Below are 15358 nucleotides of genomic sequence, written 5' to 3'. Positions count from 1 at the left end.
AGAGAGAGAGAGAGAGAGAGATTAAATTGGTAGATCAAAGTCATTATTCACATCATGTTCGCAGGCACTTGAATGCAATGTCTGATCAACACCAAGCTCATACGATCCCCTGAATTGGATCTGAGCCGCTCGGCAAATCCATGCACAGGCGCAACTAACATAAACTGATCAACTAGACAAGCAAAGAAGAACAGAAACAGCAGGGTGACCGTGCATATAGATGCTGCAGCAAAAGGGCTGGAGAGAGGTGACATGCGCTCATGGACTGTGCTCTGTTTTTATTGTAACAGTAAACTTTGGACTGTCGCCTTTGTCAATGGTTGCTTCAATCTCACAACCACCGGACTTGGTATGCGAAGAATAATCGGCGTTCTCCAGTTTCACATATATTTCGTCCCACCGTCGTTGGAAGTAGTTGACGCCACCAATCTCACCGTAAGCCTGCATGCAAGCGCGTATTCGTACATCTTTGTTACATATAAACGATGTCATGCAAACACTTGACTGTTTAATCTAAAAAAACACTTGACTGTATGTGCATGCATGTATTATCATAAAACAACATAATAGTTCCATTCACTACTACAAAATAGGCCTTTCTTCCAGGCCATTTGTCCCGGTTACCTTTGGGCCCGGGACAAAAGGTGGCTTTTATCCCGAGTCCAACGGCTAGCCGGGCCAACGCGGGGGACAGGGGCTTTTTGTCCCGGGTGGAGCCACCAACCCGGACAAAAGGCCCCCCTTTTGTCCCGGTTGGTGGCTCCACCCGGGACAAAAAGGCCCAACCCTTTTATCCCGGGTGGTAACACCAACCGGGACAAAAGGGTGACCCTTTTGTCCCGGTTGGTGTTACCACCCGGGACAAAAGACCCCTTTTGTCCCGGTTGGTGTTACCAACCCGGACAAAAGGCCCCTCCACGTGATAGTTCAAAAGGAAGTTATTCTATACTGAGTCACGTGTACTACTTAGGTGAGTTGGTAAGGAAACCATGCACTAGGCAAGAGGTCTTGGGATCGAATCCCGTGGTGTGCAAAAAAATTTTTAACGGCAGGCACCTTTTGTCCCGGTTCTGCCACCCGGGACAAAAGCCTCGAGGCTTTTGTCCCGGAAGCCTTGTCCCGGTTCCAAAACCGGGACAAAAGGCAGTTTGGAACCGGAACAAAAGGCCTATTTTGTAGTAGTGATTGTTCATCTAAAGCATATTGAAAGTCTCCTAACCCTATTAACTAAATGTTTGTAAAATGCAATAACATACGTACTCTATATTAGTACCAATTTAGCTTTCTTGATAAACCCGAACACACACACACTGTATATTTATAATAATGAACCATGACACATTTTGTATACATAGTGCATCCACCACTCAAGTTGCAATTGTCTTAATTAGACTCACAGTTGCAATCAATTGCAACTGGTTTGTTGCTAGTTGCAACTAACTTGCTCACAGTACTATAGAAACACCATTTGTCCCAGTCTCCAACCCCCCTTAGTTCTGGTTATAGCTTGAATATTGGTCCTTTCTCTAGTAGTGTCGGTTCTAATTTTCAAACCAATTCGCAATAATCTTGGTGTAACCGGTTAGCATCTAGCTGTAATTATTGGTCCACTCTCCCCACGCAGGTTTGTATATTTTGAACAGAAAATGCACCTTGTTGTATTTTAGTCAAGATCGTCATATTGTGCATGTTGTACAGATAGCGGATAACACATTTCAAAATATTTAATTGTCATCAAACAGGCAGGCGAGTAATAAACTTGAACGAAAATGATTAACGACAAAGGTAAGTTTTTTATTTTTTTTTTGCTTTACCTTGTTGCGGTACCAGATACCCCATGGGGTACTCCATCCGAGCAGGTAGTCCTGGTCTTGGCCATCTTTCTTCTTGCCGCGGTACACGACGGCTCCCATTGATCCTGACGGTTCGCCCTGCCTGTGGATGTGATGGAAGGCTCCCCACTGGCCGTTGCCTATCTCGGCAGGGTACCCGAGTTTGCTGTCGTTGATGTAGCCGTACCAGTCGTGGTTGGCGACGTGGTGGAGCGTGTCGCCGGTCGCGTTGTAGACTAAGCACAACGTGGACTGCCCGTTGCCGTACACTTTTTTTAGGACGTCCACATACCTGAGCGCCTTGCTCCTCTTGTCATCCTCGTTCATAAGACGCCAGGCCTGCCGTGCTCGGTCTTCCTGCGTCTTGGGCTTGCCCGCGTACCTCACCAGTTCATTCAGCTTGTAATCGTCCACTACTTCACCAAAGCAGTTCTCCGCCGTCTCCTTTGCTCCCACCCTCTCCGTTTGTTTCGGTTCAAATGATCGGTGGGACGACGACCCACTTTCATCTCTTGGGGAAAAGGATTTCTAAATAAAAAAATATTATCAAAGAATGGTTAAATCAACTAAAGTACATCTGTTATGAAAATGTATACAAGCTATGCTTCTAACCAAAATTAATCTTACTTGCCACATATATATATAGGTTATTTTAGAGGGCATGTACAAAGATAATAAATGTGGCAACTATAAGATGATAATCCTTATGTCCAAATTATTAATCATTTTGACTTTCTGGCTGCACCATATCATGAATATAAAAACTTCAGAGATTCGATATCCAAAACTAGAAAAATGTATAAAAACATGTTTAGTTTTGAGTATGAGGTCTTCCAGAGTAATTTCTTCTATATTTCTATTAAATATTATTCAAGTGACGTGTCAGTCGTCTTGGATATAACACCATAATACAATTACTGTTCACTTGAATTAGTCTTAAGTGGTCAGCATGCTGGCTATTGCTTTTACTCAACAAGATATATAAAACTTCAATAGCAAAGTGTAGTTTTGAAGTTTCTTAGTAGGCATCCAATAAAATTGGAATGATATAAAGTATAGTTTTGAAGTGGCGAAGGCATAGCATCTCACTTGAGGTAAAATTGTGTATTACTCTTTCCATTCATAGATGATAGTCTTATTTGAGATGGGCACAATGATCAAGGCAAAAATGTTGCTTATCAATCCTACTTATCCCCTCATTATTTACCTAGTGGAAAGAAACGATCCCTCCTGCATGTAGCCAGTTTTTATCCACAAGCACACGAAGTCAAAATATTGCATTATTTTCGGAGGTACGAATTTACTGCTACGCAGTTAATGAGGGTTGGGCCCGAGAGGCAACAAGTGGGTGGGCTCAAATAAGACTATCAATCTTGAAATTTTCAGATTTTGAAATAAGGTTATCATCTGTGAATGGAGGTTCGTGTGTGTAATAGTCAGACTTTACATACAAAATGTATGAAGAAGTAGTATGGATGTTAAGTCACAACTGAGTCTACCTGAGTGGTAGTGTATTGTGCTTCCTTGTTTGCACGTACTGGCTGGGACTGACTTGATGCACTTGTTGACTCTTGATCCCACTCTGTTCCTATCCTTGCCTCTGATATGGGTTCAGCGGACGAACGCTCCTTTGGTGCCACGTGTGGTGGCTTTGTATGCCGGCCTTCCGTCTGTAGGTCAATGTAAAAAATGGAAATATGCAAGATTAAGTGCTCCTCCTACGCTTGAAGGCTTACTCCTTCCTGTTCAAATCTCATCTATAGGCCAGTGCATACAAAAGTAAGCTTTCCCGTGTGCGGGGGCGGATCCAGGCTCAAAAACAATTGCAATGGAAATAGGGCTAGCTCTGCGGCCTACCTATATGATTGTTATTATTATTGATTGATGGTTGTATATATATTAGCAAACTAGTGATCATAGCCTCGTTTTCTACTAACTTTTGAACAAGTACGAGCCATTCTCGCTCTGCTCTCACACGCACACATAGGACCATACCACCTTTATACAGTTAATAAGGAAACGCAAATTTTAAGAGTAGGTCATAGTTTTCCATAAGTTATAAACAACAATTAGTGTTTCCATATTGTAAATTAGGCTTCCATATTGGAAAGAAACGATCCCTCCTGCATGTAGCCAGTTTTTATCCACAAGCACGTGAAGTCAAAATATTGCGGTATTTTCCGAGGTGTGAATTTACTCCTGTGCAGTTAATGGGGGTTGACCCCGAGAGGCAACAGGTGAGATTTGAATAAGTGGTGGGAGCAGGGAATAAATACATGGTGAATAAATGTGGAACATATGAATTCACCACTTAATCAAATAAAGAGCATTATTATATATCCTCACTATGTTAGATTTTACAGGATGTAGTTTGCCAGTGAAAAATCAATCTTTAACCATATTTTCCATATAATATTCTAATAATGGTCAGAAGTCTACTTGTTTGTTCATAATTTGGCAAAAGAATTGCCAATTAGGTAGATAAATAAAACAGCCATCTTATCCATATCAGTATTCTCTAAAGTGTGCCCGTATACAGAAAGAAGGTAGCTAAGTATGTAATTAAGTTAAGATAAGAGTAAAAGATAGGGGGCAAAGTGTAACATACCATTCTAAAGTTGCATGTAAAGTATATGTATTAAAATATACCTGTGCATGTATTGTTAGAAAGAACCTTGATAGACTGTCATCATAAGAATATATAGCAGCATTTTGTTGTGCACTTAATTTTGTTTCGGATGAGTTATTTTGTAATTAGAAGAAGTGTAAACATGCATGTATTTTACTAGCTACAAAAAAAAAATATGTACTGACTTGAGTCAGAGCTTACTTGTAACATTTAAGCTACGATATCATTTGTAATAGCAAGAATTCATTAGTCAATTTACCTTTTCTAGTGAAGTCACTGAGTTACTTCTTGACCTGTGGCTCTCATTATTCAGCATGCCAATGATTTCATCTACAGTAGGTCTTTTATGTTCGTCGGCGTCCACACAGAGTTGGGCTATTTTGATGCATCTCTTCTCTTGTGGATTCTCTATAACTTGTGATTTATGCCACTGCAAGATTCAGACTCAAACTAAGGAACTAATAGTGTCATATTTCTCCATGCTCACAATAGACAATCATAAATCCAATAAAACACAGCGCGCACACACACACCAATAGCTAAAATGAGAAGACTTACTAAACAAATTTTCAGTAGTTTAGTAATGTGCGAGCTATTACTGAACATTGTTCAGTAACTTTGTAATTTTACTTCAGTATTTTGAGAGACTTGATCATGTTTATATAAAAAAAGGTATCTACATTCTGATACCAAATAAGTATCATTAGATTCATATATCATGAAATATACTTTCATAATATAGTTTCTTAATGTCATGATTGTTGATTGTTTTCTCTACAAATTTTGTCAAAGATAAAAAAATTAAGTTAGAATGAATTTGGGATAAAGGGAGTATATAATTGGCAATAATAATTTTTTTGCATTTGTGTGCCAAAGAATGTAACACCCTAATTTTTAAATTAGAAGAGTCTAGCTTAGTTCCACAATTTTCTATCTTAAAAAGGAATTATTTTTACACTTTTGAAAACTCACCATAGGCTCTAATTTGATTTGTTGCAGTCATGCTGGTGCATATTTTATTTTTCTATACTTGTGCTCGAGTTTCTAAAGCTCCAAAAAGCTTTTCTAGAATTTTTTGTGCTTTTTTCTATTTTTTACAAAGGATTCTGATTTTCTGGACAAAGAAAAATCCCTTTTTCTTTTACTTTCCCTTTTTACTTTCCTTTTCTCTTCTATTTTCCTTCCTGGCCCGTCGGCCCCCTTTTCTTTTCCACCAGCCCGAACTCCCTTCCCTTCTCCTCCTTTCGGCCCACGCCGGCCCATCCGCCCTCCTCTCACTGCTATAAAATCTAACATTTGTACTGGTCAGCAACTCCCGTTTAGTACCGGGCGGCTGACCGGTACCGCTTGACCGGTACATTTCACGTGAATTTCACGCGTAATATGTGCATGTGCGGTCCGTGGAAATCGAACTCACAACTTCCAGCCTTGCGCGAGCCTTCCTTACCAGCCCACCTATGCATCACTTATGACTGGATGGGAGATGCATTCCTTTTAAAGTAACCCATAGAGAACCATTTAGTACCGGGCCAAGCCACCGGCCGGTACTAAAATGCGATATTTAGTGCCGGCCGGTGGCTTGGCCTGGTACGAAATTGGCTCCGTGGGCTTTGAAAATTGGACCCGGTACTAAAATGGCATCGGGGTAAGTTTAGTACCGAACCAAAGTATGACCGGTACAAACAGCCAGGGACGAATGAGCCATTTTCTAGTAGTGTCTCTTGTCTTTTCTTTTCTTTTCAATTCTCCTTTCCCTCCTCTCACCGACGTCTGTGCCCCGTCATCCCTCACCTCCAACCGAATCTGGCTTGAACACGCCCCCCTCTGTCTGGGCCCACGGGAGTGGGCACCTAGGGGCCAACTCAGCCTCCACGGCCCGCATCGTGCCCCCTTTTCACCTCCGCGTGACTCGGCGCCCCGTCACCCCTGCGCGGCTCGGATCCCTTTCCCCCTGCATGCCCTAGCCAATTTTTGCCCTAGTGTATGCTGCACGCTCACGTGTGCTGCCGCCGTCGCTCGAGCTCTGTTGTGCCGCCGCCGATCCCCTTACTTGCCACCGCATAACCCAAACCGCCGGTCAACCATGGCTCTTTTGCAATTTAGGTCCTGAAGTTTCCCAAAATCAACAAGCCGTCCACCTTTATTCAAAAATATCTCTTTTTAATCCATTTTTATAGTTTTTCTCGCAAACAAGTACTTGCAGCACTATTTTTAGCGTATTTTTACCGTTTTAACTCTGTTTTAAGCGTTCTTGGTACCATTATGATCATTGTAACGCGTAGGACCAGTTTTTAAGCCTTTTATCTTTGTTTTCAGTGATTGGTGTATTGTTTTAATTTGTTTCCATTGTTTTCTTGTATGTACTTGTATTGTTTGGCTTGTTTGTGACGAGAAGACAAGGAGCCGTTCGAGAACTTCCAAGATCAAGACTTTGAAGAGTTTGACCAGCAGCAAGAGACTGAGGAAAACAAGTGTATTCCTTGATCATTTTTGGCTCAAATAACATTTACTTAATCTTGCATGCATTAATATTGATGTGATTATCCTTGTCCTTCATTAGTCGAGTTTTTGTTATAAAAGTCTTTTGGGTAGTTTTGTTAGCCGTTGAACAATGGTTATGGGTGAGTTTACAACATTACTTTTGAGACTTCAATATATATTCATTGGAGTAATATCATGTTTTGGTAACTTGATTAAAATCAACCATGGAGAACCATCCGGGAAAACAGCGCAACCGAAAGGACTATATGGCTCGGGTCTTGACTGATTAATTAGATTTCTCTAGCTTGTTAGTAGCTTACTGAAAGTCACAAGGGGGACTACATTCAAGAGGGGTACTCGGCCTGCCAAATGGGTTTGGTACGCCTACATGGTACGCTCACTTTGGGGGAGGATGCACTCGCCTAGTGGTTAAAACCTCAGCGGGCTACTACTGTTAGGGAGTTTTTGTAAAGGCCTTGTAGTAAATCCCTGCTATACACCTAAGAAAGTGTTTAAGAGGCTAGTTACCTCAGGCACAAAGGGAGATATGACTTGTGGTGAAAGTGTGCAACTTATATAGAGTGAAAATTGATATATCAGCCGTGCTCACGGTCAAGAGCGGCTCGGACCCTCACATTTCTACTTAATGAAAATCACTGCTTTAATTCAATTATTCAAATGTTCCAAGTTATTTTGTTTATTCAAATTTACTACCTCTTTTCATAAATGTGGGTTGGTTCATACATACTTAGTAATTAGCTGCTAATGATTTAATTAAAATGCTTACGGTTTTATTCAGCCATCCTTTATTCCTTGTTATAAGCCTTTCATGTCATTTACTTTCCAAGATACTTGCTAAGTACGACATGTGCTCACCCTTGCTATTACCACAATACTCAGAGCAAGGCCAGTTTGAGGAGTACCCAGAGTATATTCAGGACTTCTAGGCGTACATTCCCCCAGTCAGCTACCTGCGGAGTTGGAGTATCCGCTGCTAGAATAAATGTGAACTGAAGCGCTTATTTATTTATGTTAATGACTTTCGGCTTGGTTTGTAATAAATTTAACTTCAGTACTTTATGGCATTGCTAATGTTATTCACTATTGTCGTCATATCTGTGTAATTTTAATCCTAGCGCATATATAATTTATTGCTCGGTTTATTCTTTCAAAACCGAGTGTGACAAAGAATAACAACTCATAGGTGACCAAAATGTTGAACACAAATAAAAAATGACAAGTTCTATTGTGGACTAAAGTAGACTTGAAAGTGGCAGCCACAAAAATGTGTAGCAGACAATGTTTCTAATGGATGTTTTCAAGACAATTACAATGTAAAATAAAAAAACAATGTAACCCTATATAATGGAAGGTACAAAAGTGGTTACGCAAATAATACTTACGTTTTCAAAATCAGGGTAATCATCATTTCCCCTTAATATTTTTCCGATTATGATGCCCAGACTATATATGTCCGACTTGAATGATATTTCCCCATTTTTCAAATATTCCGGTGCAAGATATCCCCTGTATCACAGAATGATAGTTTTAAGCACCTTCACATAAAGCAATCCAATAGGTTTGATGCCGCAAATATGAACAGATCTAGAGTTCTCAATAGGTTTTTTCGTACAGTGTTCCATAGATATTTCTAGTAATGATTCTTGATTGTTCTCCAAAGCGTCTAGACAAGCCAAAATCTGTTATTTTTGGAACCATCCCATAGTCTAGCAAAATGTTTGCCGGTTTAAGATCCAAATGATTGATGCGTTCTTTGTGAAGATATTGCAAACCATGACAAATTCCTTCGATCAAGTGATAACGTGTCTCCCATTCACGTCCACAAGTTGATTTATCTGTTCAAGTAATATAATTAAGTAAAGTGCTCTTAAGAAATTAATGAAGAAACTGTAATGCAGAGCTTGTTTCAAGATTGATCCAACAAGCTTGTTTTCTGCTCCACAGAAAAAACATGTCAACTGAATTATTTTCCACTACACTGTTTCTCAGTGTGAAGCTGTTCATTAGTTCAGTAATAAAATTACTTCCAAAGGAATGACAATGATTCCTAACGAAAATACTCAAAATTTCAACAAAGATTGTCAAATAAGCTTGCTAACTCGATAGCCACCTGAAAATAGAAGACTTGGCACCGGTTTTAGCAGCATAAAAATATAAACGATAGAGCAACCAGTACATAAAAATGTTGTAGTGATACCTTCGAGATACTGTTGTAGGTTTTTATTAGGTATGTACTCAAAGCACAGGAACCTCTGTTGGACATCTGCTAAAATATCTCTCCCATTGTGATGTACCACTTCTCTTGATATATTAGAGCAATATCCTAAAAACCTCACTATATTTTTGTGTTTAACCCTTATCAAGCAAAAAAGTTCATCCTCGAACTGTTTATCAGAAGTGTCATCTGTTCTCAAAAGTTTCTTCACAGCTACATTCCCATTTCGAAGAACTCCCTATTTAAAAAACACCACCATATATTAGTAGCATTTACATTAGTAGTGAGTTTTCACCGGCTCTATTTCCAAAAGATGATTTTAGCATTGCTACCCACAAAATTAAATTCTACCTTGTAGACAATTCCAAACCCACCACGACCGATCTCTCTATCATTAGAGAAATTATTTGTAATATATTCTAAAAATGTGTATGATAGGGGGATTGCATTTGCATCCTTCTCAATCAAGATACGCTCCAGCTCTTCATGTTCTTGATGACCCATTTCTGCAAAACAAAATGTGTACTGTATAATTTTCTTCCATATATTTTTGTTCGATGAACTAGTGCTGCATGTTATTCCAACAAGCAAGAAAGGTCAGGATTAGCAGAAGACCTGTCGAGTTGATGCTATGTACTTCCACGAAATATCAAATAAACTACTGTTACAATACAGTAGTACTTCCGACTTTCTCTGATTGTTCTCTGATTTTCCTTTACAGAGTACAGTAACGTACAGTTTCATTTTCTTTTACAATTTTAAGGTGGACAAAGGTGTTTCTAGTGTGAATTGGATATTGCCCCAAAGACAGGTTGTGATGCATAACAAACAAAATATTACAATACCAACAACGAATGATGCATAAAAAATGTTACAATAATACCTTTGAAACCACCCCCAAGGATCTATCAAATATCTCCGGTTTCGGTAGTTGGATGGTCTCTGTTATATGATTTTGTAATTCAAGATTGAAATTTGAACTTTTATGATAGTTTAAACTTTAAAGATGTAAAATGAAATTTTCCCAAAGGATTTTGCCTCGAATCGAGGGAGTCGTTTTCTGCACCCTAAAGGTAGGGTACCACACCTTTCACAAACTTTGGGCTGTGAGGAACAAAAACCATGCATGGTTCACCAAAGAGGATCGGTACTGTACCATCACACAGCCTTGCTGGTGTGCAGCAATCGTGGAAGGGAGAAAATAAAAGAAACAAGAGAAAAATAAAAGAAGAGCTGCTGATGGGCCCCATCTATCATAAAGAAAGTAGATGTCTATATTTAAGGGCTGTTGCCGGAGTTTTGAGCTAGTAGGGGACGCCCATACTCAAGAAATAGGGTCCCAAATTTTTGATTGTTGGGCTATGGCTGGAGATGTTCCTAGCTGTACGAATTCGAGTTTGGTTATGTGTAAGTAGGATTACTGCACAAAGAATTCAGGTTTCCTGGAATTTTTTTACTGCAGATTACCAATCGGATAACTAGATGTATTCCGACCTTAGGCATGTATGCACTTTCGATGCAAAGTAACTGCTTTGGACTCGAGCCTTACTTGATTTTCTGGACATCTTTATGGCACTGTAAATTACATGATAAAGTTTGCAATCTTAGACATCTACGTGCTGGAAACGTTTATACTTGTATCACCAAATGCAAAGAGGAAAAATAGTCTTCTATTATCCTTTAGGATCCATCAGCTTATTGACATGCACATATATAGGATCAGCTCACCACATCCATAGCTGCTACGATTTGTCCAGAAATTTATACATATACATGTGTGATCGATTTTTCAAGAAATCAAACATGCACAGATCCATCAGATATTCAAGCATAAAGACACCAGTATGTTCTTAAATAAAAGCAGAACGTAGGGAAGCATTAGCAAAATCGTTAGGTTTCTAACCTGAATGCTGGGAGACGAAGACCTGCACGCAGGCGCCTCGGCTCGGTGCTTCCGTCCAGAGAAGGGAACGATGACTTGCGTAAGTAGTTGAAGCAGCCGCAAGTGGAAGGAGACGACAACCAACCCAGAGTACATCGAGATGGAACCGTACGGAGTATTAAATTACAAGTTTACCCTAAAAAAAGTTTCACTAAACTGGCAGCGGAGGAGTTGACCAAGGCACCCATTGACTATATTTCCATGCTTGTGTTGACGTCATGCTCAATTCATAATTAACCACTAGTAACAACCAGAACGGGATCTAGACGACCATTCTTGTTTCTCAGGATATTTTTTTCATATAAATTCTGCGACCTTATCTGAAATTCTGACGAGTATAGTGAAACTAGGAGATAACAGCCGAAAGTGAAAAACAATCCCAGTTTTTCCCTAAGTCCTCTTTGTGTATGTGAGAAACAATTAGATACAAGCAAAACAAACTCTTCTTCTAAGATTCAAGAACATTTCTTTGCCGGAGCCTAAGGTTCAAAATCTAAAAAGGTGATGTGGCCTTTGTTGGAATCTACAGTAAAACGACCTAACAAAGTTAAACGTTTCGGATCTTCGTGCGTTGGACGACGTAAACAACATCTGAAAAACTAAGCTCAACTCCAAGTTCTTAACTTGGCTGGCCTTCCGAACTAGACTATGATCATGTGAGACTCTGGCTTCGATCGAAGGGGCGTCCAGCGTTATCTGGTCAAGTGTCCCATCCCATGTGACGGTTGTTGGGGGCGAGAATGTGACATTGCAACAAACGGCGACAGCTGTACTCATCAATGCATGTCATTATGACCTTGGACATTGACAGTTGCACGTTAGATAATTTAGGATGTGTTTGGATAAAAAATATTTTAGCGCTACAGTACCTTCAAATGTATGACCAGGCCGGTCCCGAGAATTTGGTGGCCCGGGGCGAAAACGAGAAATGGGGCCCTAATATTACAATTATTTTTTGTTAATTTACATGCTAGACACTCGATCATCTGCAAAGTAGTATCTAGCCTTTTTAGAGTACGTTAGACATGTATATTTGCAAAAAACACTTTTGTACTAGCTATATATAGCAGACAACAAATCATCCATTTTCAAGTGAGAAATTTTGTTCAAATTTGCTCAAATTTCATTCAAATTTTGAGTGGATACTGGTCTGAATTTTCCAAATTTCGTCCAATTCGGTGGGCTCCGAATTTTTTAGAAAAAGAATCCCGCAATAATATATCGGTGTTCATTATTAAACTTGCATATAAAATTGATAGCACAAGCTCGCAATAATATATTGCTGTTCATTATTAAACTTGCACAAGCACTAGATAGTATAGTAGGAGTACTACAATACAGAACTAGTCAACTATCAAGGCCGGCTCATGGTTTTCAAGGGCTCCAGGGCGAGCCAGACTATGGGCCCTTTAGGCCCTCCACAATGTTGTCGTGATTTGAAAAAAAAAAGTCTCAGAAATGAATGAATATGCATCAACCTTTCTAGAGCTACAGTGTGTAGATGAATGGGCATCGAACCTATCAAATATGCTTGGAACCCATATCAAATAAAATAGCATTGCTTTTAGTTTTTCTCTCTTTCAGGACATGAGACAAGTTGTGAGCAGCAGTTTACGAGGAGAGCTAACAAGGACAATGAAATAATTTTTTAATGGAATGGGCACCGACGCAAGTTCTGTCCTGCTCCATATTTTCTTAGCATCGCTTGAAATAAGTATAGTCTTCCACATTGTGTAGAGTAATGCCCCAATCATCTATCTTACTTGAGTGATGCTAAAAAAAGGAGAGAGATGATTGGGGCATTACTCCACACAATGTTCATTTAGAAAATTGAAGAGACATTACTAATATTGATGCTACCCTTAATTAACTACAACATTTGCAATTGAAAACTGTTCCCTAGATACTCAATAAATGCAAATGCATTGAAACTAGAAAAATAACATCTGCTTAAGCATCTGATTGGCTCCATGCCTTTCTGCTATGAGAGTGCTCATTAGCCGTCCTAGGACATTGAGTCTTGTGGCCCTACTGCTGCGCCTCATGTGGTTGGTTGCGGCGGGCATGTATGCGAGGCGCGAGATCAAGGGGAAAGGCGACACGTGCTAGGCTAGGGCTAGCAGACATGGGGGAGAAAAGGGGGCGCATCCAGGCCGGTCTCGGCGCGCAACTGTGGGCCTAGGGCGTTGAGTCCGAGTCGAGCTCAACTTGAGGTGGAGGAAGGAGCTGACAAGCGGGCCCCACCCATCAGTGAAAGAAAGAAAGAAAGAAAGGGAGAGGGGGGTTGCCGACTGGGCTAAAAAAGATAAGGAAGGAAAGGGAGACATCGTCGGGCCGAAACAAAGACGAAAGGGAAAGAGGAAAGATCCAGCAGACGGGGAAGAAAGAAAAGAGGGAAGAGAGTTGGCGGGCTGCCCAAGTTGAAGGTGATGAAAAGAAAACAAAAATGGCGGCGCTGCTAGAGATCAAGCTCCAAAAATGTCGATCAGCAAGCTATGCCTCCTTCACCTCCTCTTATGCATCCACAGTGGATGCCTCCAGCTAGATACTTTGATCCACATTTTGCTGCAATGCAGCTAGGCATCAACACTCAGTTTGAAGGCTTAGCAACTTATATGAAAAATCAGTTGACTTTAGGGTTTCAAAATATACAGAGTAATTTCAAAGTCAGATGAATGCAAGGTTTCAGGCTTTTGGGCAGTAGCTTCATGATAACATGTATCAGCCCATAATTACCAGGTTGCACAATTAGCAAGAACGCTTGCATACTGATATTGCAGCTTTGGACTCTAAATTTGATGACTTGACACCCTCAGAGGACCACCAGTAGCTTATGGAGCGACAACAGAAGTTGCAGCAGGATTTTGAGACATTCGAGACTACCTTCACGGGGCCGCACAAATCATTTCTACTCAGTGTATCAAGATTCAGTGCCTCCTCCTCCATTCTATCCGCATAAGCCTTTATACCCTCCACCACCACCTCCGTCATCGCTGGATGACTAAAGTTTTTGGAAATTGAAGCCAAAGGGGGAGAGAAATCATTGAAGATCATGGAGGAGTGACTTAGGGAGAGCTCAGCAGGCCCCGTGGGCAGCAGGCGTGGCAGCCGGCGCAGCCTCAATGGGCTTGGCAGGTCTGTAGATGGGTTTCGACAGGCTTTTTCTTTTTTTTATTCTATTAACCGGGTAGGTACCTGCATCGATAAAGGGTCCGATTAACTGTGATCCTCGCTCCGAGGCGATTGCAAAAACCACCTCGGTTAATGCTTTTTGTCTGTCTCCGTAAAAATTTCTGTAATAGTGAGAGGAACTCGATAAAGGATTTTACAGCACAAGCAGAAGGACTGATGGTAGCGCGGAAGAGAGAAGGCACATATGGCACACCGTAAAGGTCCGAGTAGATGGTCCAAGTCCTCCTCATTGCCTCTGTGTGCTCCATTGGCTCTATAGAGAATCGGGACGATCTTCAATTCCAAAGTACAAGAAGCCAAAGTGATCTTTCCTGTGCAGAGGCTGAATCCTTCGCTGAATCAAGTTAAAGACACATTCATATTCATTTCTTTCAGACACCAGATCAATTTGATCAACTCATCTATTTGATCCTTCGTCCTGGAAGAACCTTGGCTCACCCACTCGAGTACATACGTGGGGGCTTCACCTTTCGTCTTTGGAAGAGCTGGAGCTGGATTTCCAATATAAAACTAATGTTCCTTCCAATCTGGACTGCAAGATAAGGCAGGCACTCGATGTAGCTACTCTCCATGCCGGACCTTAACTGCAGGCTGGCACCTCCAATGGAATCGATGTGTTCACTGGGAAGGGCGGGGAACCAAGTAGAGAAATGGCGAAAAAGATCGAAATGTGGCTCGATGCAAGGAAAGCCTCACAGAGATGAACAAATACAGATATGTGCAAGATATATAGATTGCGGGTCCAGGTGATGGATTTGGATCCCATAATAATGCAAGAGATCCTGCAGGAAATCACTGGAAGGCAAAGCCAAGCCCCGCTCGACAAAATGATGGAAAGGAACAATTTCTGAATCTACTACGGACGGAACTAATTCTGCCCCTGCAGGTCGCCCGTCGCCACTGAACCAACTCCATGGTTGCATAATGCCTTCCTCTACCAAGTCGAGCAGGTCAGCTTCGGAGCACTTACTTTCCATCCATGCGGACAAATCTTTCGCTGCTTCTTGACCATCACGCTTCCAGTTCTCCCCGCGCTGCTATCCTTG

General features: G+C 40.9%; 1 protein-coding gene across 3 annotated transcripts; it reads right to left on the bottom strand.

Moving 5' to 3' along the window:
• On the bottom strand, positions 1 to 11225 carry LOC120643918 (probable serine/threonine-protein kinase At1g01540). 3 transcript variants are annotated; one of them, XM_039920432.1, is made up of 9 exons: positions 11082 to 11225; positions 9530 to 9684; positions 9161 to 9416; positions 8576 to 8798; positions 8346 to 8469; positions 4721 to 4891; positions 3332 to 3502; positions 1815 to 2360; positions 1 to 441 (listed from the first exon to the last, which is right to left on the bottom strand). In XM_039920432.1, the coding sequence occupies exons 2-9, from the start codon at positions 9680 to 9682 to the stop codon at positions 259 to 261; spliced, it is 1827 nt and encodes a 608-aa protein (XP_039776366.1). In that variant the 5' UTR covers positions 9683 to 9684; positions 11082 to 11225; the 3' UTR covers positions 1 to 258. The 3 variants fall into 3 exon arrangements, with proteins under 3 accessions (XP_039776366.1, XP_039776367.1, XP_039776368.1); XM_039920433.1 differs by lacking the exon at positions 3332 to 3502; XM_039920434.1 differs by lacking the exons at positions 9161 to 9416; positions 9530 to 9684.
• Positions 11226 to 15358: the final 4133 nt, after the last annotated feature.

This window comes from Panicum virgatum, chromosome 8K (assembly GCF_016808335.1).
Source record: "Panicum virgatum strain AP13 chromosome 8K, P.virgatum_v5, whole genome shotgun sequence".
NCBI lineage: Eukaryota > Viridiplantae > Streptophyta > Magnoliopsida > Poales > Poaceae > Panicum > Panicum virgatum.
Note: the sequence above shows the minus strand (reverse complement) of the source record. Positions and strands in the feature narration are given on the sequence as shown.